The 25007-nt window shown below is 43.9% G+C and overlaps 1 protein-coding gene across 1 annotated transcript; it reads left to right on the top strand.

The window, feature by feature from the left end:
* The first annotated feature begins 13726 nt into the window (after positions 1-13726).
* Positions 13727-18323, top strand: AMER2 (APC membrane recruitment protein 2). Its single transcript, XM_056561774.1, has 2 exons — positions 13727-15098; positions 15270-18323. Exons 1-2 carry the CDS (start codon positions 14255-14257, stop codon positions 16127-16129), a joined length of 1704 nt encoding a protein of 567 aa, XP_056417749.1. The 5' UTR covers positions 13727-14254; the 3' UTR covers positions 16130-18323.
* The last annotated feature ends 6684 nt before the right edge of the window (positions 18324-25007 follow it).

Raw genomic sequence — 25007 nt, 5'->3', positions numbered from 1 at the left:
AATTTAAGGCAAAAAGTCTGCCTGCGTGTTATACGCCGATAAGTCTTCTGGTCACTGATTTAAAGCGGCCGCAGCAGCGTCTGCTTGTTAAGTATTAGCAGCACGGCCGCGGCCACTTTAAATCAGTGACCAGCGGCGTCTCCTCCCCGCTCTGTCACTTGTTTTCTCCCGCACTATCCACAGGAACTGGTTTGGTGGATAGTGCGGGAGACGCTGATTAAAATGAGCCCTACCTTGTCCGGATCTGCCCTACCTTTTAATCAGCGTCTCCCGCACTATCCACCAGTACCTGTGTATAGTGCCGGAGAAAACAAGTGACAGTTTTACTTTTAGTTTTTCTTACCTCCCCCCTCCCCCATCATTCCCCCTTTTCCCTGCTTTCTATAGTTTTTTTATTTTCCTTACCTGGCTGCGCTTCGGCAGGTCAGGTCAGGCGGGGGGGTCTTGCAGGCTGCGGTCAGTGAAGCAGATGAATGATGTCCTCTGCCGGCTTCTCTGCGCGGCATCAGTGACTTCACTTTTAAATTCCTGTAGTCGCCGCACTCCGAACTCTGACTAGCGGTGGTTACAGGAAATGAAAAGTGACGTCACTGATGCCGCGCAGAGAAGCCGTCACTCATCTGCTTCACTGACCGCAGTCCGCAAGACACCCCGTCTGACCTGCCGAAGCTCAGCCAGGTAAGGAGAATAAAAATAACTATGAAAAGCAGGGAAAAGGGGGGACTGATGAGGGAGGGGGAGGAGGAACATGATGGGGGGATGATGGGGGACATAATGAGACAGGGTGAGAGGATGATGGGGGACATGATGAGACAGGGTGGGGGGATGATGAGGGGGGGAATGATGGGGGACATGATGGGACAGGGTGGGGGATGATGAGGGGGGGGGAATGATGGGGGACATAATGAGACAGGGTGGGCGATGATGAGACGGGGAAATTATGAGACAGGGGGAATGATAGGGGGGGATGATGAGACAGGGGGAAATGATGAGGGAGGGAATGATGGGGGGACATGATGAGACAGGGTGGGGGGATGATGAGACAGGGGGAAATGATGGTGGGGGGAGGCACTAAATGCTTAATGCCTGTATAGCTAGTGGTGGTCTATGACAGGGGAAAATGATGAGACATGGGGGGGATGATGAGACATGGGGGGTGGCGATGAGAGGGGTAAATGTGGCACAGGGACTGATAAAAAGGAAGGAATGATGTGGCACTGGAGGGGACGGGACCAAACTGAGGTGCAGAAGAAATCAAAGTTGGGGGGATGATGTGGCATTTAGTCCAAGTCATTTATTTTACATTTAATTTTTTTTTTACTTAAATTTCCCTGTTAAAATGGGAGTGCGTGTTATACGCCAATAAATACGGTACTATACACACCTACCATGCTCCCTGCAGCTTCCACAGTGCCTTCCAGCCTGCTACTGTCATGTCAATTAATCTGTAATTTGTATTTTCTGCTTTGGGTTCTGTTCAGACATTGTATGTGTATGGACAGTTTCTGTGTCATTTCTTCCTGGGATGGGAAGAGTTAACATACCTGACTTCAGCACTGGGAGGATATAAAAAGCCTCTTCAGGTGCTGTTCTTTGTTGGTTATTAGACCGGTACTCTGACCATGTTGGCATGATGGTCACTATTTACGTGTGTGCACATATCCTGAATTTTAACCATAGTAATCTGTCCTGTTGGATATATAGATTTTACCCTGCTTTGTTTGCATACTTTGTAGTGTTTTTAGTATTCTTGTATGTTCGTTCTGCATTTGCTTTGTGTTGCCTTAGTTTGTATTCACACTGTGCTTTTTGTCAGTCCTGCTTTGAACTTGTTTGATCCTGGATCTCCTAGGGTAGAATTCCTGAGCCTTGTGCTAATCCATCTATCTAGGAGTGAGTGAGTCTTGTGTCTGTCCCGTGTTAGCTTATATTTAGGATTTTTGTTTTCTCCTAGGCCAGTATTTGTACAGTTCTGTTTGATTTGTTGACTTCGACGCTCATGCACTTTAGCACAAGAAAGGGACCAGCTCCAAGTTGTCGATCCGTTGTCTAGGGCAGATGGGCAAGTAGGCAGGAAGAGTGATTTTTAGGGATAGCTTAGGCCTCACTTCTCCCTGCCCCCCCCCCCCCCATTTCATGACAGCTACAGTTTATGCCTAGTCGGTCTTTAGTGAGAAACCCTTCCAGATCCTGGGAAATTACAGGATTTTCAAGCTTTTTGCCACATCCCAATTTTTCCCAAATAATTGTAATAGGATGTCAGCTGTTTATCTCACCACTGCAGCTGATGCCCATCTCTGCCCCCTGCCTGCACGGCTCTGCTACTTGGGAGAATTTCAAGACCCGCTGTCGCCAAATGTCTCCTGTACGTGTTCTGTACCCCATTGAATTCAGTCAGCTAGTGACTTAACTGGCTTTTGGCCGGACTGCAAAATGTGGTCTGCTGCAGTTTTCAGTTCGGGCCAAAAGCCGGATATGGTTGGAAAATCACCTGACCGGGGTCACTAGCTGACCATGTCAGGCTCATTGAATTGAATGTGGTAGGGCATCTATTTTTGGCTCAGTTCATGTTTTTAGTGAATGTTGGTAAATACTGGGATCCACTAGAGACATATAGAACAAACATATAGGGCAATAGGCAATGGGGAGCACTTAAAGGGGTACTCCCGCCGCTGGTTACCCCCACAATCTCGGCTGCGGCACCTCAGACATCTGGTGCACTGAGCGAACTTCGCTCTGTGCCGGATGACTGGCGATGCCGGGCGTTGGCTCGTGATGTCACGTTCATACCCTGCTCGTGATGTCACGGCCATGCCGTCACGCCCCCTGCCATAGACTTGCATTGAGGGGGCATGATTGTCACATCACTAGCCTCCGGTGCTGCACGGAGATCCAGCAAGGAGATCACAGGGGTCCCCAGCGGCAGGACCCTCGCAATCAGACATCTTATCCCCTATCCTTTAAATAGGGGATAAGATGTCTAGGGGTGGAGTTCCCCTTTAAATACCTAAAACCACCAGAGGTGAATTTCCAGGCCATGGTAAAAGTAGATATTGTACTTAGCACAATAATGGGGCATGGTTTACAAAGAACCTGTATAGAACTGCATACTGTGCAGTACAGGAGATTGACAGTCAACAGTAAATTCTGATCCCTGAAGCTGCTCTTCAGGTACCATCAACAGAATAGCAGTGCCCTAGATGACATTACAATGGGCAAGAGCAGAGGGGCTATCCCTGCCATTCTCATAGCTAGCCTATTGACTCCACAGATGGATCTGTCTTATCATTTAATTTAATTTGGGCTAATTATATTTTTTTTGTACCATAAATCTACAAAATTAAGGCAATTAGTGCAAATATCATCCCAAAGTTATAAGAAAGACGCTAATATGTCTTAGATGTGTTTGACGTTCAGGTTTTTAATTGTGATTATTGAATACAAAGACAGTTATGGATCTGAAAAGTTATACCTGTCCTCAATTTATGTTCTGTTCCTGACTTTGAATTCAATAATTGCAATAAAAAACTTGAATGTGTGAACACAGCCTCATAAAGTGATATATAAATGACTAAGTATAATGTGTAATAAGCTTACTAAGTCTAATTGAGACGTGGATTCAGCAAACAAGACTAACCTATTGAACTGGCCTGATCTGACCTTCTGTCTAATATACGGTATACATAGTAGCTTCCAAGATATTCCAGCACTGTAATTTCTAGCTGATGCTGCTCTGCATGGACCGTGGTCCCTCCATGGATATTTATTAGTACCATAGCTGGCCACTCAGGGGATATCACAAGAAGCCTGGAATTGAGAGATAAAGTAGAACTAGATTGTGATGTAAATTCAGCTTAAAGGGGTACTCCACTGGCCAGCGTGGAACTAAATGTTCCGAACGCTGTTTTTTCGCTGCGGGGGTCGGCCAGGCCACCCACCCTCAATGCAAGTGTCATCAGTGCCACAGTGTCAATGCCACAGTGTCATCACGGCCACCCACCCTCAATGCAAGTCTATGGGGGCGTGACGGCTGTATGTAAATCACCCTCCCTTCTGTGCCCCCCTATATATTTAATGACCCTGCCCTGGTGCCCCTATATATACATATTTATTTACCCCCTCTCCTCTTGGTGCACCCATATATATCTAATGACCCCCTCTTGTTGCCCCATATATATTTGTAGACTCCCCTCCCCTCTGTGCCCCCATATATATATTTAATGACCTCCTCTTGGTGCGCCCATATATATTTATTTACCCCCCCCCCCTTGATGCCCCCATATATCTTTAATGACTCTCTCTTGGTGCCCCCATAATATATTTAATGACCCCCTCTTGGTGCCCCCATATATATTTAATGACTCCCTCTTAGTGCCCCCATATATATTTAATGACTCCCTCTTGGTGCCCCCATAATTTAATGACTTCCTCTTGGTGCCCCCATAATAGATTTAATGACCCCCTCTTGGTGCCCCCATATTTATGTAATGACTTCCTCTTGGTGCCCCCATAATTAATTTAGTGAGCCCCTCTTGGTGCCCCCATGTATATTTAATGACTCCCTTTTGGTGCCCCCTAATAGATTTAATGACCCCCTCTGGTGCCCCCATATATATTTAATGACTCCCTCTCGGTGCCCCCATAATATATTTAATGACCCCCTCTTGGTGCCCCCATATATATTTAATGACTCCCTCTTGGTGCCCCCATATATATTTAATGACCCCCCCCCCTCCCCACTGTGCCCCCATATACTGCTGTAGGCCCTCCACAGACATACTGCCTCCAGCCATATATAATATACTACTGCAGGCAGTATGTCTGTGTACTGGCCCGTTTTCATGGTCCAATCATTCCTTCTCTAGTCTGGGGTAAGGATCTACTGTAGATTCCCGTCCCGGAGGAGCAGTGATCGGACCACGGAAGCTAACTAGGTGCTAAACTCACAATCCTGGCCGGCCCATGCGTCCTCCTCTTTACTGCTCCACTGCCCGGTCAAATAATCAGGACGCACGGCACGTTAACTGCATTCCTGCGTGCACTACTTCCAGCCGGCAGTGAACGGGGTCAGCCCCTGATGGTGGCCCTGCTCTGGTGTCTTCACATAACCACATAACTATTGCTCCAAATGCCTAGATGTTGGGCAATTTGTCAAAACCACCATCAATGTCTGTCAACTGGACATCGTTCACTGGACTAGTGCATCGTACACTATTCTTTGAGAGCCTTTTTATAGGGCACCATGGGGAAACACTGTAATAATTGATATACTATATATATGCCGAGTTTTGCAGCAATTGGACATTGCTATCTGCGTGTATTATTTTTTCGGCACTGAGTATAGTATTATAATCATGGTCTAGAGTAGTTTAAAGGAACAGGTATTAAATACAGTAGATACCATATGTCCAGAAGGCCCATTTTCTATATCTTAAATACTTATAGAATGCTTGGCAGGACAATGCAGCAAAATGGTACACATAAACTTTGTCCAAAATTATGCATTTCGAGGATGTATCTGGACATTTTTTGAGTGTTTTCTATGTTCTTGGTGTGAGGCTTAAAGAGGTTGTCCAGGAATAAAAAAAACAGGCCTTTTTTCTTTCAAAGACCTCTCCCAGTCTGTCTCCAGGTTCGGTGTGGTTCTGCAGCTCTGTTCCATTGACGTGAATGGAGCCAAGTTGTAAAACCACACCCAAAGTGGACACAGACAGGGATAGTATCCAAAAAGAAAAAGAAACACGCAAAACAGCGCACACCCATAGATATCAAAAAGTACTCTTTATTAATACATGAATCAAAAAAACAGACAAGGTTCTTAAAAACATTTAAAACAGGCCTAAAGCAGCCAAAGCACAAAACAGGGTGAGCCCCCTCAACAAAGGAACCCCACCCAGGGCACCTGCCTATTACAGTACATCGATATCATCACTATGTCATACAAATAAACTGCCACATAACACTATATTCATCACAACAGCCCATATACAACCTGTATTCTCATGTAGCAAGTAATGATGGAGTGACACAGGACGGTTAGTGGAGGTATTACCAGGCAAGTGCCCCCCTAAAGACCCCACGCGTTCCGTTGCCCGTCGGCAACTTCCTCAGGGGTGTTGTGCTTCTATTTCCTTACATCTGTCTTATATATATTCAATAATCTCGAAGGAGATACCTGTGGTCTAGTAGGTAGAAGATGAAGAATAACTGTGTGGTACTGTATGTATGATGTGCACACGTGGTTTGGCACGATGAAGTGATGTGGGTTGATGTATGTTGGGGTATTTATTGGGAAATGTGGGGGTGTACTCCACTTGGCCTAACCATGTACTCTATTGTACTATATGAGAGAAAATAGGTACCTCATTTGGGTTATATAAATGCACTGGGCCCTATCCTATGGGCTCTGTAGTGCGTACTTTTCATTATGGCTATGCCTGTACTGAGTATGGCAACATTTGAAATAACAAATGGTTCCTATTGATGATACATAATAATAATGGCACACAAACTGTCTATGATTATAATAAAAATTGATTTAGTTTATATTTATTTTTATTGCTTTTTAACACTATATGTAACTTTTGTGATTTTGTATTTATGCTAATTTATACCTCAGTGGGAGTTATAATCACTTGGATGTATTATGATGAGTTTCATCTAGGGAATACTTTATGAAATTATTTAGGGATATGGATATATGTATATATTGCTACTTAATGATTTACTATTTCTATAATATACTTTATTTTATTATTATTTATTTATTTATTTTAGATATATGTAGGTGTGTTCTGATGTGCACATGGGTGGATTAGGTGATAGGACATTCTATATATATGTCCATGGTTATGTTTATGCTTATGTGTGTGGTTACATGGGTTGCTACCCTTGTATGCTGGATATCAATAATAATAACCATTTCTTATACTGATGTGTGGGGTATTAGCTGGCCCTCTCTATATAGGGTCCAAACTTGTATGTTAAATATGGTCTATGTGATGTATATTTATGGATGGTCCCTCATGAGGTATAAACTTGTCGTGTTAAATATGGACTATATGATGTACATCTATGGATGGTCCCCCATGAGAGATATATAGGTTTTGCTAAAATTGGCTGTATTATACAGAGTTTATATGGTATGCTATCTATTTTGTATATTTTTAACTAGTTTAAGATAATGATCTTAAATTTATCTATAAAGTCTTCTATGTGTATTTTTATGTCCATGTGAATAATATAAGATCGGTTTATTGAAATACATAGTAGTGAGGGACCATTATTGTGAAAGACTATGGTTCATAGTGAGGGGAATGGATGAATTAGCTTGTGGCCATAGTGTTAGAGCGCACAGCTACAAGTGATACACATAGGGGTATGTCAGGACGTAGCCTGAGAATGCATGAATGACGGAGTGTACTCTGGAGCGCACTGCGCAAGCGCAAGCAATGAAGTCTGCAGTATGGAGTGCGCATGCGTGGATGGTGTTTGGAGCTACGGATGTGATCCGGAAGTCTGCAGTATGGTGTGTGCATGCGTGGATGATATGTGGAGCTACGAGTGTGATCCGGAAGTCTGTAGTATGGTGTGCGCATGCGTGGATGATATGTGGAGCTATGGATCCGGAAGTACAAGCGAGCAACAGCGCTCGGGTAGGAGACCCGGAAGTAGAATCGAACGGCAGCGTTCGGACATGAAACCACAGAGACTCACAGGTATCTCCTTCTGGTCAAACAGACCTTTTTAATTAAGTTGATTATTGAATATATATAAGACAGATGTAAGGAAATAGAAGCACAACACCAATGAGGAAGTTGCCGACGGGCAACGGAACGCGTGGGGTCTTTAGGGGGGGCACTTGCCTGGTAATACCTCCACTAACCGTCCTGTGTCACTCCATCATTACTTGATACATGAGAATACAGGTTGTATATGGGCTGTTGTGATGAATTTAGTGTTATGCGGCAGTTTATTTGTATGACATAGTGATGATATCGATGTACTGTAATAGGCAGGTGCCCTGGGTGGGGTTCCTTTGTTGAGGGGGCTCACCCTGTTTTGTGCTTTGGCTGCTTTAGGCCTGTTTTAAATGTTTTTAAGAACCTTGTCTGTTTTTTTGATTCATGTATTAATAAAGAGTACTTTTTGATATCTATGGGTGTGCGCTGTTTTGCGTGTTTCTTTTTCTTTTTGGATACTGTATTACATTTGATACGTATAGCAGCACCCCTCTTCTAATTGATGTTGCTGAGCCCGCTCACATTGTAGTGATTACAGACAGGGATAGGTCTTTGAAAGAAAAAAGGCCTGTCTTTTGATTCCTGGACAACCCCTTTAAAGCTTTACTATCATTTGTTTAGACCCCCAACCTATGACAAGAATGAGTGTGGAGAAGATGTGCAGATGTGTGCTTCTTTCTCCATCTTTCTCCTTGCTACACATAATGGGCTTCATAAGTGCTCAGCTCAGTGCTACTCTGCCCCCACCTCTCTGACCACACAGAGCTACCGCCGGATAGCCCTGTGTATATGCTCATTGGAGAATACGCAGCGTATTTCTCGCTGTGCAGCTTATTTTTCTGCAACGTGAAATACACTGTGTAAGCTCTACGTGTGTAAGCTCTACCCTTAAGGCTAAATTTGGCTGTATACTTAAGGGACTAGTAACTTATTAGACTAATGCAGATTAAAGGGAATAGTTAGCTTTATATCTTGCTCATGTGTCAAGAAGGCAGTGCTAAGCCCGAAATGCACGTCTCCTCACTCCCCCACCCCTCCCTGCCCTGACTGATTGACATTCAGACCTCAGTGCTGGAAGCTGAGCCCTGTACATCAATCATGCAGGGAAGGGTGGGGGAAGGAGGAGGCCTGCATGCTGGGATTTAGTGCTCCCTCCTTGACACTTGAGCCCAGAGCAAGAGAGATTAAAAAGCATAGTTGTAGCGGGTTTCATTGAAGCGAACCAGAATCTTCTTAACCCTTAAATTTCATACATTTCATACAGACCTTAGTTCTCTGTCGAGAACAACACAGCTTTAATTGAGTTATTTTACCCATAGGAGTCTTAATAGTTATTTATCCGTGGGTAAAGCAGATTACTCACATGCTGATTTGATCAAATAATCTGATTAAATAAAAAATGGCCCCCGGAGAGGTTCACTCATGGTCAAGTCTATGGTGAGTCAATATACAGATGTGTACACATGATATGTATTAAATTGCATAGAAACAAAAGCAGGCGTAGAGTGAGAGGTGTGCGGTGTAATGGGCTCTCGGGGCCGATGACAGATTCATGGCTCACTTCTCTTAATGACCGCTGAGGCTGAGTTATTACCGCGACTTTATATAGTGCGCCGGATATTTATGTCTGTGCATGTCACACAGATGATGTCACACTTCACAGTATACAGATTGGTGCAACTTTGGCCAGTGTCAAATAAGTGTAGGATGGGCATATTTTTTGCAGTTATGCAAATTCTGAAATTAGATCTAAGAACCCTAACTAACAAAAGTGGGAATCTATGATGCTGTTAGTCCAGTAATTATAATAATTATAAATTATTGTTTTTAATATATGTATTTACATATTTTTTAAGTGAGTGCAGTGTCATGTAGGGGGGAAAGGGGGATGGCGTCTCACTTTTTAATGCCCATGAAAAAAAACTAAAAATGTAAGTGTTGAAAATGTCAAAGTGCTATCCAAGTGCATCCAACATGTTTCATTACATAAGGCAACATTCTCTGGGACACGCTGTAATGGCCAATTTACAAATGCAGGGCCACCATGTATCTGTAAGTTTGGATAAATCTAGAGGAGGTGGTTGGACACTCTGAATCAGCCCAATTCTATACTCCTGTTCCTCTTCAGATGTTATTAGGCGTCAGAGGTGCTGTGTTTTTGTCTCCATGTATGGTGCAAGTTCTACCATTTAATTTACGGTCTCCCTCTTCGGTTTTGTTGCCTGTATCCCCCTCCCGATAGACCCCTTGGCTGTCGTCCCACGATGGTGTTTCTGTTTATGTCTTGTTAACTCTATCAGTACTGGACATGGTTAGAAAGGATCTGTGCATGTTTTGGAGCTAAATGGCTATGATCTGAGTCAACCATAATGCTGTGGATATCTTTTTGTGAACTGGCTATTTCCTGTTGGAGTTCCCTCCCTCGAACTACATGTCCCAGAATTCCTTGTTTGTAAGTGTGAGGTCATTTTTCCTCCTCCCACACATCAGCCACCCCACCCATTGAAATACACTTGTGCTTTGTGCAATAGACCTTTGTTTTTTGACCAGGGTGCCTCCAGCTGCTGCAAACCTACAATTCACTGTAGAATGATCTCCTTCCCACCCAGTGGTCGTTCCCCCCATTGAAGTAAAGGCAGGCACCCTCTGAACACCTGACTAGTGATGTAATGTCTAGGGGCCTCACTGCAACCTGGGAAAACCTAAGACAACATTCATTTTTTATGCTGTTAAAAATAAACATTGGGCCAAAAATCACAGAATTGTGAGATCACCACCAAGCACAGGTACAGACACTATATATTATGAACTACACTGACTTTACAGCCGATGTAGCATAGTCAAAAAAATAAAAATCCTGGAATACCTCTTTAAATGCCGGCTTCATGGGAAAAATAATAAAGGGGCCACAGGGCTACCCCAGCTCAGAATAAATGGAGGATCTAGAAATTGTATCTAGCAAATTGTCATCAGTTTTTAGAATGGAATGCCCTTTTAGGCCCTGTTCACACAGAATTCCACTTGCAGCAGCTGCCCATTAAACTCAATGAGAATCTGCTGCTCAATTTACACTGAGGTGGTTCTGTAGTGGAACCTCTAACATGAAATTGGATTCATGTTCAATCTTTTGGTGTCATTCTTAGAAAGCGTATGCTGTAGTGAATGCGACTACACTGTTACATTCAGCACCGAATACAGCAGTAAGCGGAATATGCAGTGTGAACTGGACCTAATAGTGCAGATAGGCTACAGCAGGAAATCCACAGACAGTAATCTGCAGTGTACTCTGTGTGTACATACCACTAAAGGGAATTTGTCAACTGCAATTTACGTTCCAAACTGCTGACACTGTTAGACATGGAGACACATAGGGGAAGATTTATCAAAACCTGTCCAGAGGAAAAGTTGCCCAGTTGCCCATAGCAACCAGTCACGTTGCTACTTTCATTTTTAACAAGGCCTCTGCAAAATGAAAGAAGCGATCTGATTGGTTGCTATGGGCAACTCAGCAACGTTTCCTCTGCACAGGTTTTGATAAATCTCCCCCATAGTACTTTTCATATATCTACCTGTTCTTCCATAACATACAAAAATTATTTTATTTTCTGGGGCCAAGTGTCAAAGAAGCATTCTCAAGAGTACTAAAACACCTGCTTACTCCCACTCCCATCCTTAACAGTCAGCTGGAAGCCTAGCCCTGTTTTCAAATCTTTTTATCAGTGCATACAAATTGTTGCCCAGGTGCATTTAGAGTCAAGGCTTGACTTCCAGTGGACTTAAAGGGGTACTCCGCTGCTCAGCGTTTGGAACAAACTGTTCCGAACACCGTAGTCGGCGCTGGGAGCTCGTGATGTCATAGCCCTGCCCCCTCATGACATCATGCCCCGCCTCATCAATGCAAGTCTATGGGAGGGGGCGTGACGACAGTCACGCCCCCTCCCATAGACTTGCATTGAGGGGGTGGGGTGTGACTGCATGAGGGGTGTGGGGCTATGACATCATGAGGGGCGGGGCTATGACCTCACGGGCTCCTGGTGCCGGCTCCAGCGTTTGGAACAGTTTGTTACAAACGCTGAGCAGCGGAGTACCCATTTAAGTTATTTTAAAGCCTGGAAAGTGGCCTAAAAGGCCATGTCACCTAATTTTGAGGCCTTCACAATAAGGGCCGTGAAATGAATGGGCTGTTTTATTATTAACAGCCTTCTAGGCCAACGTTTCAACATATTTCATTTGTAAAAGCCATCCATCCTTATACCGCATTGCAAAACTGTGTGGCTATTAGCCGTGCGGCTTCCTACCAATATGTGTCCGGATTATGGAAGGTTGGTTGTGTTTTTTAATGTTGATAGACATTACAATTATTCTCCACAGGGATCGGCCACTTGTCTCCAGAGAAACCCTTTAGAGAATTCAGCAATCTGATTCCATTGTAAAAATAAAAATCCAGATTAGACAAGAGAGATGGCAACAGTTTTTACTCAAGGGTTCTCCATGGCTTCTCCGTAGAGAGTCAAATTTGTAAACAGTGATCAAATGTTCTAATTTAACCCAGTTTTCTCATTTAAAGTGGTATTCTCATTCTAGAGTTATCCTCTATGTTGATAACCGGCGGGGAGGGGGGTGGGGGGGTCGGGGTCTGACTGCTAAACCCCCACAGATTGCAGTAAAGACATGCCCCTAAATGAACCAAGCATGTGCATGGCCAGAGCTCTATTCATACTCTATGGGGGGGGGGGGGGGGGGGGGGGTCGTCTGGTGCTGAGTTTGGCAATGATCCAAAGCCCCATAAAAAAATTATCCGAGCACTACCTGCACATTTGCACTGCCACTCCATCCATTCTTGGCATTGGTATGTGTTTCAGCAGTTGGACCCCTACTAATCCACTATTCATCCCCTATATTTTGGATAGGAGACAACTTTCAGGAAGCAGAATACCCCTTTAAATGCAATGTTAAATAATAGGGTGCAGCATGGTACATTTATAGCTAAATTTATAGGTGTGGGAGATTAGCTCGGTAAAACCAGTCAAATAGTGGAAACATAGCAGTCAGAGACAGGGACCCGGAAGTAAGATATAAACAGGGAGTCTAATGTCTTTATTTTTCAGTAACAAAATAAATACAGCTTTCGCACTCAAAAAATAAATCCTGTTTGTCTAGTTCTAACTATACATAAAGTTTCCCTGTCTACACAGATGGCTTACTACCAGCCATCAAACAAAGTAGAAAACAATTGTGTTGCACACACAGGTCACAATGTACCCTTTCGAGGCTGCAGATATCTGGATTAAACTCTCATCAGTGGTCCAGGGTTCTCACAGCATTACATGCAGATTGACTCTCCCCTAGTTTAAAAGCCCAGTGATGAGCTGTCTTCAGCACCTGTGCTGATCTGGACTAGTCCCAGGAAGAGGATTAAAAAAAAAAAAAACTACCAAACCTGCCTTTCATCCCATTAAAATCCAGGCCCCGATAACAGAACTTACCAAAGTCTAGCCAGTATCTGACTACTTCTGGATTTCCCTTATTTCACTCAGCTTTCCCTGGATGAGATATGCTTTTTCTGAAACGTGATTTTCACATATTACATATATATCATATGGACATATGGACATCATGGGTGGCACCTCAGGGGACCCCTTATTTTATTTGCCCGAGCAGACAAGGGGCTGCAAAGATTTTGGTCATGGTTTTAGCTCTGACAGACTGAACACTACAGTGTATCACATTATCACCTTTCATACAATGGGTAATTTATCTGTATAATACTGCATGAGGTGGCTGTAGTGGACTAAATGCTGGGGATTGCAGTAGCTGGACCTATAGTAACATCTGCGGCCGCAAAGAAAAAGATTTCTCCTATTCAAATGCAACACAGTGGTGTAAAGTGCGCTGGAGCATTGCCGTAAGTGTTCTGTTTATCTCCTTACTGCGCATGTCTCTATCCTTCTCCTGTCAAAACATCCAGAGCAGCACATTGCTCAGAGATTGCAACCCATAAAAAATTCAGGTTTCATACTCGCTAAGAAAGGATATTCCCCTTTGTCGGTGACACAGAGAACATAAACAACAAATCACGCTTTTCTGGTTTTGGCACAGGGAGGGTTAAAGCTGGATCCGCATAACAACATAATGGAAACCTCTCGTAGGATACATTTACATGCATTGTTATTTTAAAAAAAAATGGTGCCTCCAGGCTAAGCCGTCTCTACAATCTGAGGCATCTCCTCACCAGGGGTATACCTGGCATGGAACGTACGTTGTGGACAAGTTACATAAACCTTTAGATAAAGGGGGGAGCCTTGCATTTGGTTGCAGATTGATTTAGAATGGATGACAGCGACCTGGCACTAGCCCATTACTGACGAAAGCTGCTTACACCCCCCCCCCCCTTCCCCTGGTTGCTATAGAGATGAACAGGAGCAGCGGAGAAGCTGCCAGTGAGAAAATCAGCATCAGGCATCTGTGGGGGTCTGCAGGAGGAAGGAGGCAGGATCAGGGAGACGGAAAACATGGAATTGCATTGTGATTGTGCCGAGTCCCCGGCAGCTGAGCAGCCATCAGGAAAGATTAATAAGACTGCTTTCAAAATATTTGGGAAGAGGAAATCGGGCAGTGCCATGCCCACGATATTTGGTGTGAAAAACAAGGGAGATGGGAAGACCACAGGCAAAATGGGCATGGTACGGAGCAAGACACTGGACGGATTAGCTGATGCTGTGCTGGAGAACAGCAAGAAAGACGAGCAGAGTCCATCGGAAGCTGCCGCTGCTGATACTGTCGGCACTGACGCCAACAACCAGGCAGTCACAATAAAGACAGATGTGTCGCCCAGCAGCCCCGTATCTAAATCACACAGTTTCTTTTCTTTGCTGAAAAAGAATGGGAAATTAGAGAACGTGAAAGGGGAGAACGCGGAGCAGAGAGCTGGCAGCAGACAAAAGAAGGGACTCAAGGGCTTGTTTAACAGCATACGGTGGAATAGAAAGGACAAGAATAACAAGGACGATAAAGAAGGGGCTATAGAGAATCAGCCAGGCCTTATTCTGTCCGGTTCTCTGACAGCGAGCTTGGAATGCATCAAGGAGGAAATACAAAAACCTTTGTGCCAACCAGAAGTACCTGCAGAGACTCTCACAGTTGACTTGTCCTGCGAGGAGCAGAGTGGGGAATTCACCACCTCCCTTGAGGACAATCAATTGAAAGCAACAGAAGAATCCCCTTGTTCATCATCACAACAACCTGTCAAATACCAAGATGGGGATTCTGAAGGTAGCCTCCAAATGGAGCACATTGACAAGCTGCCGGAGCCAGCGGTGGAGACCCTACAGGAAAAGAAGGATGAGAACATAACAGGTGAACTTACCATAACCAATATTATCTTTGTTGAACCTGAATGTGATAGTGGGCAAGAAATTGCAGTCCCTGACCCTTCTACTGTTGATCCACCCTCTGAACAATCTTTTGATCGTATATGTTTGATGTTGGCTGATGTTACGTCACTGAAAAGCTTTGACTCTCTTACAGGATGTGGTGACATTATTGCCGACCCGGACGATAATGGAGGCAGTGGTACCGGCGCAAGGCTTATCCATGGGAATGGCAAAAAGGCCATTGCCAAAAAGACCCCAAATATTGTTGCGTATCAGGGAGGTGGAGAGGAGATGGCAAGTCCAGATCAGGTAGATGACAATGACATCCAAGATTTTTTGGGGATGATACCGCAAGCGGAGGAGGTGAGCAAAGAGGTTGGAAAAGTGAGTACTGTCAGGCAATCCTCGAGGGAGGAAAAACACGTCGAGAGCACATGTGATATGCCTGTACCCAAGCTATCTCAAACCAAGCTCAAACAAGTGGCTACTAACTGTGATGAGAAAGGGGATGTCAAAAGTCGAGGAAAGGATCAAAGAGATTCTGTTCGTAATAGTGATGAGGGCTATTGGGATTCCCCCATTCCAGGGCCAGAGGAAGAGCCCACTAAGAGTGCGGAAAAGAAAGCCCTATCCAGAGACAGCTGCAGTGGAGATGCGCTCTATGACCTATATACAGAACCTGAGGAAAACACAGCCAGAGCGCATGTGGAAGAGAAAAGACCCTGCCAGGCGCACACCAAACCCCTCTCTCCCGTAACCGTCACATGCCCTGTCAAGGCACTCAAGGACTCAAAAATACCTATCAGCATTAAACACCTACCAGTCCATTCCCCCAGCCAACCAGCGGAGACTGGCAGTAACACAACTCCATCAGCTCCACATCATCAACCAGTAAAAATTGAACCTCCCAGAACAAAAATCCCAGTCTCGAAAGTACTTGTAAGACGGGTCAGTAATAAGGTCATAACAGGACCGTCAGGTAGAACAGCATTGCACGAACCCGCCAGGAAATAACTGGACCTATTACCAATAACTCAATTTGCTGTGAGCCTTTTACTGTCTTATGGGCAAGGAGGCAACTAAAAGACTATATAAAAAAATAAAAATAAAAACTTGCCATGCAATCCAGGTTAAATTTCACCCACTATCCAAGCAAAAAACATTTTCACACTTTTTTTTAAAATTTTTTATTTGTACGTTTGTGGTAAACTACTTGCCATTCATTTCGGATATATGTTAACCCTGAAAGGTTTGTAATGTTTATGATGTGTGTCCGAGGCATCTCGAAATATCACCTAAAAGACCTTGGAAGATGGTGAAGCGCCGATATGTCTGTATTTTATTCTGCTTAACCCTCATGGATTATTTCATTTCATAGCTAATTTTTTTCTGTAGAACAGTCAGGGATGCAAAGTTCAGCTTCGTGGCTAGAGCTGGATTGTTTTGCCAAAAAAATATTATGATATCATAAATGATGGTGTTTTTTTTGTAAGTCTTTAAGAATGTATGCAAAGGGACCTGTAGGGCCTGATGGCAGGAGAATTCCGCCAACGTCATAGGTAAGTTCTAACCCATTTATGTCCTCCAAGGGGGGGGGGTGGTGGGGGGTTAAGATGCTTGAGATATAATGATGACAACTGCAATCTGGATATAATATGACCTATAGGATAACACCGAGGATCTTTAACACTTAGATGGTGTGTCCACCTTAAGACAGCCAGCTCTTTGTTAAGACGTCTCCACCCCTTGTATTCTATTCGAGTGGTGTTTGAGTTCATGCTAGGTGACATGGTAGGGGGTAGTTTTAATGTAGTCTTTAACCCCCCCCCCCACACACACACACACAGTGTATTGGGGGTGCACAGAACTGTCTGGGGTACCGTATAGAGATCAGTTCATTTTTGGGGTTGATTTGATGACGGAAGTAGACAACCCCTATAAGGGTTAGTTATGAAGCTTCTCCAAAGGATAGGTCTAGGCCAGTGTTTCCCAACCGGTGTGCCTCTGGCTGTTGCAAAACTACAACTCACAGCACGCCCAGACACTGGGAGTTGTAGTTTTGCAACAGCTGGAGGCACACCGGTTGGGAAACAAAGATCTAGCCTGTCTACACAGGAGGAATTCAGAACCAAGCACTTACCATTATTAACACTAGTCATAGCCCCATACATAAAGGTGACTTTTCAATTACTACAACTCCCATTATGCACGACAGAAAAGACTCTAGAGCCGCAGGTTAGGGGAAAACACTATTTTTAGAGACTATGCCAGGTCCAATGCCTATAGTCCTACACAGCCATTCACTGTATATACACAGTCCACAGAGTTCTATTGGATGCTTATTCCTTACATAAGGGGGGAGAAGACGCAGGCCAGCACTGTACAAAATATAAATCAGATCTATTGTTTTTTAACGCACTGTGTGAACTATGGAGCAGCATATCCTTTCTACCTGTACAGCACTTGTATGGACCAAATTCCTTTTTTCTCTTTATTTTCCCTGTGTATGCTGTAAATAGGTGTTACCCCTACGGGTGCGGAGCACGTTACTGTGTACATACCGTGTGCCCAAAGGTGGCATCGCCATGCATTAACAAAATGGGCTTCCAAAATAAATAAATAAAAAAAATGTAAAAAAAAAAAAAGGGGTCCCACCGAACCACAGTTTTAATATATGTTACTATTTTTCTAAATTTTGTGTCTAATCTGCAAGTTGTGGACTAAATGTCATTTGCATATCGATACCGGCCGGCTGTGGCGGGCTGGGGCTGTTGTACCATATAACCAGATCTCCTGTACAGGCACCGTATATATATAGTAGAACAGGTGTTTCATTAAAGATGATTTTTTTTTTGTTAAAAACCTCTGTAATCGCTGATTTAATTCCTCATCGGGATTGCATTAACAAAGGCCAACCAGACGGAGGGGGGTTAATTCACCGTAGAGATGGTCCTGCCCATAATGCATTGCATCATGTTTCATCCTTTATCTCCCCCCCTTGCCTAACAAAAGAAGCGTGATTTACAAATCGTACTTAATGCCCCCTAAAGGCCGTAAAGGGAATTACCGGGATGACAGGTGATAATGAGTACACAATCCAGCACACTGACATAGGTCTGAAGGGGACTGACTCTCATTGAGGAGAGGACTTTTTTTTAATGCAATGCACTATGGGTAAAAAGCATATGCAAATTTATTCTTCTCCAGGAGCATGAGATTTCATTGCAGGCCGTGTGAAATGCAACTTATAATTTTATAACATCTCTATTGCAGTGTTTTCCAACCAGTGTGCCTCCAGCTGTTGCAAAACCACAACTCCCAGCATGCCCGGACAGCCTACGGCTGTCCGGGCATGCTGGGAGTTGTAGTTTTGCAACAGCTGGAGGCACACTGGTTGGAAAACACTTCTCTATTGTTTGATGATGCCATTGGAAAAGAAATATTTTAATATAACCAGATTTAATGCATTGTATCCAAATGATTGTTAGATATTATTGGAAGAATTGTAAATATTTACGAAGAAAAGGGACATAATTTCGGTTTATTAGACAACCTGCAATGAGTTGCTCCTGTTGTCCCCCATGTATGGACACATATAGCTAAAGGCTGGGTTCACACGACGTTTTTGGAAAACAGTTCCCGTATAAGTTTTCAATGTGAAAACTGGACGGAACCGTATTGAAAACCGCATGCATTGACTCTACATTGAAAACCGTATGCCAAAAGATGCATCAGGTTGTGTCCGTTTTGCATCCTGTACAGTTTTGTCAGTTTTTTTCCCGTACCCAAAACCGCAGCTTAGGCTGCATTCATATATCGTTTTTTACATACGGGTGCCGGATCCGGCTGGGGGAGGGGAAAACCGGGCGCTCCCGTACCCCAGCCGGATCAGCCAGTAAGTCCATTTAATTTAATGAGCTGCCCGTAGCCGACCGGAGTCAAACGGTGACTCCGGTAGGCTCAGTTTTGACCCGTATGTGGTTTTAGATCGGACCTAAAACCGTAGTATACTACGGTTTGAGGTACGGTCGGCTACGGGCGGCTCATTAAAGTAAATGGACTTACGGGCTGATCCGGCTGGGGTACTGGAGCTCGCGGTTTTCCCCTCCCCCAGCCGGATCCGGCACCCGCATGTACAAAAAGAGGTGTGAACGCAGCCGCACGGTTTTTGGTCCGGGTGAAAAACCGTATTGAAACATATAAGTTTTTTTTAACATGGGAGTCAATGGGAACCGTACAGAACTGTATGTGCGTACGGTTCCATCCGGTTTCCACCATACGTTTTTTGACTTTGCATAGTTTTTTTTCTTGGAATTTCGATCAAACAAGTGAAACTTTATTCATAATGGAATGAAAAGTTAAAAACTTATACTTTTTTTTCTCATAAAAACAGATGCAACCAGACATCATTTTCAAACCGTATACGGTTTTAAATTTGTACACAAGTTTTGATATAGTTTAGTCAGGTTTTGAGGAATCCGTTCTTTTTTTTTTTTTTTTTTAAATCAAAAACCTGATAAGGGAACTGTGTTGCAAAAAACGTGGTGTGAACCCAATCTAAGAACTGGTAAGGGTAGGTTCACATCTGCACAGAGATATAGGGGGGGGGAAAAAGAAGCCGGCGGGTTTGCTGCACACCACAGCGCCCGAAAAACACCATGCCGGAAAACCGACGAACCCAATTATAGTCAATGGGGACTTTAATGGTGTCCGTCAGTTTTTCGGCATGGTGTCCGTCATTTTACTGGACAAAAAAAATATAACTTGCTAAGTTTTTTTGTAAAAATTTTTAACCGGTATTTTAGTTGGAGCCTCCAACGCAGATGTGAACCCAGCCTAACAATGAAGGGTAACTCGTAGTTCAGGGGACGTCAGGTTACACAGTTGAGAACTACAGTAAATGTTGACATTTATACTGATGTAGCAGAGCTCAGTTTGTCAAGTCCTTTTTTGGGTGTACTGTAATACCCAGCACAGTAAAATTACAGGTATATTCAGGAATAGAACAACAAATCAATTTTTTTCTCTGAAACAAAACAGTACCACCCCTGTCCTCAGGTTGGATGTGGTATTACAACTTGGCTCTATTCACTTCAATAGAACTGAGCTGCAATACCACACCCAACCTGAGGACAAGTGTGGTGCTGTTTTTTTTTTTTTTTTGGGAAGAAATCAGCTTCCCCGTTTAAAGGAGATGTGTAGTAGTAATTTTTGAGAATCCACTGTGCCTGGGCTGCTAAAAGTACCAAAACAAACTCTAACTCACCTTACGATGTTCCCCCGTTGCGCCGATATCTGTGTACCGGTCCTCCGGTGCTGGTCTTCTTCCTGGAGACGATGAGTCATACTGCACTCAGTGTATTCCCGGCCGTAGCGATGTCCTACCTCGGCCGGTGATAGGCTGAGTGCACTGTCATGTAACGAGCTCGGGCAGCAGGGAGAAGGTGGGGCACAGGCTCCTTACATGACAGTGCACACAGCCTATCACCGGCGGAGGTAGGACATCGCTACGGCCGGGAATACACTGAGTGCAGTATGACTAATCGTCCCCAGGAAGCAGGAAGAAGACCGGCACCAGAGGACCGGGAAACCGATATTGGCACAACGGGGGAACATCGAAAGGTGAGGTAGAGTTTGTTACTTTTTTCAGCCCGGTCACAGAGGATTCTGAAAAATTACATCTACATTTACATAGGAAATTCTGCTATTCTGCTTAAATTCTGTTCTGCAAATTTTACAGAATTTTCGGCAGAATTTCTGTGTGCTCAAAACACAGAATTCTGCTGAAATTCAAAGCCCCATTCATTTCAATTAGATTTTGCCCGGAATTCTACAAAATTAAAAGGCATGTTCAATGTTTTTGCAGAATGCGGAAAGCCATGGGAATAAGACAGCGGAATCGCTATTCAATTCAATGCCCAGTAAATTATGCAGAATTTCCAAGCTGAATTTTCCGGTGGAATTCAGCACTGAAATTCCGCCATGTAAACATTCCCTTAAGGGAACCTGTCGTCGCTCTCATGCTGTCCGAACCATGTGCCATCAGGGCAGTACCCGGTAGCTTGATTGATAAATTCCTTTTTGTTTGGGGTATAGAGAGAGATCTATTGATCAAGGCTGGCAAGGCAGGCATTCTGGGGAATGCTACAATGACTCGTGGTTCGGGCAGCATGAAAGTGATAAAAGGTTCCCTTTAGGGTCCATCCACACTGCTAAATATCCGCCTGGAGATATTCCAGGCAGAGATTCAGTCTGCAGTGGGCACCGCCAAAATCATCAGAGGTAGGACCGCACAGACGTGTGCCATATCCATAGACGGCAATGCAGTCCGCCAACAAAAGGGACATGTTCATTCTTATGGTGGCTCCTGAACCTTGAATTTCCACTGCAGAAATTACGCAGAGTGAATGGTGCAGAGGAATCCCATTGAAAACAGTGGGACTCTGCTGCAAGCGAAATTCGCAGCGGAAATTCAGCAGGTGTTATCCAGAATTAGGAGAACCATAGCTGCTTTCCTTTAAAAACAGTGACACACCTGTCCTCAGGTTGTGTGTGGTATTGTAACTCAGCTTCATTAAAGTCAATGGAGTTGTAATAACACACACAGCCTGAGGACAGGTGTGGCACTCTTTTTGGAAGAAAGCCACAGCAGTGTTTCCCAGCCAGGGTGCCTCCAGCTGATGCAAAACTACATCTCCCAGCAGGCCCGGACAGCCTCCAACTGTCTGGGCCTGCTGGGAGTTGTAGTTTTGCAACAGCTGGAGGCACCCTGGTTGGGAAACACTGCGCTACAGACTATGCAGAGAAATGTACAGATCTCTCGGCTGGCCGGGGATCATAGAACAATGCTGCCTGCTTCCCTAGCAAATAACTCATGATCACAGCGGGTCAGGAGTGAGACCCGACATGATCAACAACTTTTGACATGTCTGATCAGTAACGCTTTAAAGGGGTACTCCGGTGCTTAGACATCTTATAAGATACCTGATCGCGGGAGTCCCGCCGCTGGGGACCGCCGTGATCTTGCACGTGGCACCCCGTTTGCAATCAGTCCCCGGAGCGTGTGCGCTGTCACGCTCCGCCCCTCAATGCAACGGGGACTGATTGCAAACGGGGTGCCGTGTGCAAGATCACGGGGGTCCCCAGCGGCGGGACTCCCGTAATCAGGCATCTTATCCCCTATCCTTTGGATAGGGGATAAGATGTCTAAGCACCGGAGTACCCCTTTAAGGCTAGGTTTCCACTTGTTTTTTTTTCTGGCAGTTTTAGGAAAACTGCCCCTGCAGTTTTTGAGCCAAAGTCAGAAGTGGATCCATAAGGGAGGAGAAGTGTAAGTCCTTCCTTTATATGTCCTATTCCTTTTGAATACACTTCTGTCTTTGGCTCAAAAACTGCAGTGGCAGATATCCAAAAACTGCCAGAAAAAAAACCAAGTGGAAACCTAGCCTAAAGGGGTTATCCAGGAGAAAACTTTTCTTTTTTTTATATCAACTGGCTCCAGAAAGTTAAACAAATTTGTAAATTACTTCTATTAAAAAATCTTAATCCTTCCAATAATTATCAGCTGCTGAAGTTGAGTTGTTCTGTTCTGTCTGGCAACAGTGCTCTCTGCTGACATCTCTGCTTGTCTCGGGAACTGCACAGAGTAGAAGAGGTTTGCTATGGGGATTTGCTTCTACTCTGGACAGTTCTCGAGACAGGTGTCATCAGGGTACGTTCACACGTGCGGATTTTCACAGCGTATTTAGCTGCGGATCCGCTGGTGAAGGCCCCGCTCTATGCTGGCTTTACATGTGCCTGCTCGTAGTGGCAATACGCCGCTACGAGCAGACACACTGCAGCGATGTGCGTGGCGTACTCGCACATCGCGGCCGCTCTCCCTACTCTGTGCCAGGCAGAGAGCTCTCGCAATGTGCGAGTACACTGCGACTCGCAAATCGCAGTGTGCCTGCTGGTAGCAGCGTATTGCCACTATGAGCAGGCACAGGTAGAGCCAGCATAGAGTGGGCCTTCACCAGTGGATCTGCAGCGTAAAATACGCTGAAAATGTGTGTGAACATACCCTCAGAGAGCACTTAGACAGAAAAGAACAACTCAACTTCAGCAGCTCATAAGTACTGAAAGGTTTAAGATTTTTAAATAGAAGTAATTTGCAAATCTGTTTAACTTTCTGGAGCCAATTGAGATTTATATATATATATATATATATATATATATATATATATATATATATATTTATGTTTTTTTCCTGGATAACCCCTTTAAAGATAATAAAGAAAATCTCTATTGGAAGACCACAATTGGCGCATAATACTATCACAATATTACTAACTAACTCAGCACTGCTACATCTGTACTTGGTTTTCGAAGTTCGGCACTAGTGATATAAAACATAATTGACTTTTTCATGTCCCAGGTGACAGACTCCAGTCTGCTGCGTTGCCAAATGTGGCTCTGCTGCCTCCGAACAGAAACACTTGTGTTTAAATCCAAATAAATGTTTTTTTTTTTGTTTTTGTTTTTTTTACAATTTGCCCATTTCTGAAACCAGAGGTCCATGATATGGATACATCTGGCCTTGTAATGTCTGGGAGAGGGACGGGCGGTATTCTGCACACATTACGGTAGACAGTCCCTCCATTGTCCCTCCCCAGATCAAGCTTTTAGTGATTGAAAACATCGTCTCTGTTGTTTTAATCCTCTGTCTGTCACTGGATTAACATGGTTATCCGCACATTAACAGACTTACCGGCATCTAATGAAAGATCAGTCTGTGCACGTTTTACGACAAAAAAAAAAAAAAATTATAATAATAATTACTTCTTGATGTGTTTATTCTGCATATAATGATATCAGGGTCAAATACTTCAGTGCATAGATGATGCCGTCACCTAAACTGCAGAAGTGAGACAGGACTATATCTGTAAATATGCAGTCAATTTAAATAGGCACAGTCAGAATCAAAAACTTATATATATATATATATATATATATATATATATATATATATATATATATACACACATACATATATATATTGTGCATCCTGGCAAAACATTCTAATATAATTCATAAATTTTTTTATCCATTTTATAAAAATCATAGCTTATAAAAAAAAAAAAAAAGACCACTAGGGGTCCCCATACCATCCAGAACATAATCCTGTCCGGCTGCAGCATCATCTTTGTCCCAGCTGAAGCACAGGCAGGGACATAGTCCAGGAAGTCCTCTGTGTTCACTCCTGTCCAGACTGCAGCATGAAAACAGAGAGGAGAGGGTTACAGAGCAGCCTGCAGTGATTGGATGAAGAGACCCAGCACAGCAGACTCAGGGAGGAAGTAAATGCATGGTGAGTGAGGGCAGGCTCAGTGCTTGCCTCGGACACACCCCTTCCTGAGCAGTGGATGTCAGAATGAGTGAGCAGCAGAACAGAGGGATTTGTGAGCCAAATGCATAGATAGACACATAAAACAGACATGTAAAAACCTAGTAATGACCCAATAACATATATAAGCATTATTTTTGTCTGTGACGCTTTAAGGTTTCTTTGAACTCTGAAGTCTCAAGTCAGTGTATTTAAACAAAAACATGGCTGATTTCTTCCAAATACAGCGTCCCATCTGTCTTCAGGTTGTGTGTGGTATTACAGCTGGGCTCCATTCCCTTTAATAGAAATGAGATGCAATACCACACAGGACCTGGGGACAAGATGGACGCTGTTTCTGATAAACAAACAAACCAGCAGCTATACTTTTTCCCCCTCTAAATCTGGTTAACCCCTATAATGCTATAGAAATAAAAATAAAGTAAACTTCTTTTCAGTGTGAAGTCAGTTTAGTGATCAGCTGATCTCAGGCCCCCAATAATCAGTTGTTATCACCACAGCTGGACG

This window comes from Hyla sarda, chromosome 2, assembly GCF_029499605.1.
Source record: "Hyla sarda isolate aHylSar1 chromosome 2, aHylSar1.hap1, whole genome shotgun sequence".
Taxonomy (NCBI): domain Eukaryota; kingdom Metazoa; phylum Chordata; class Amphibia; order Anura; family Hylidae; genus Hyla; species Hyla sarda.
The sequence above is the reverse complement of the archived record's forward strand: the minus strand, read 5'-3'. Positions and strand labels throughout refer to the sequence as shown.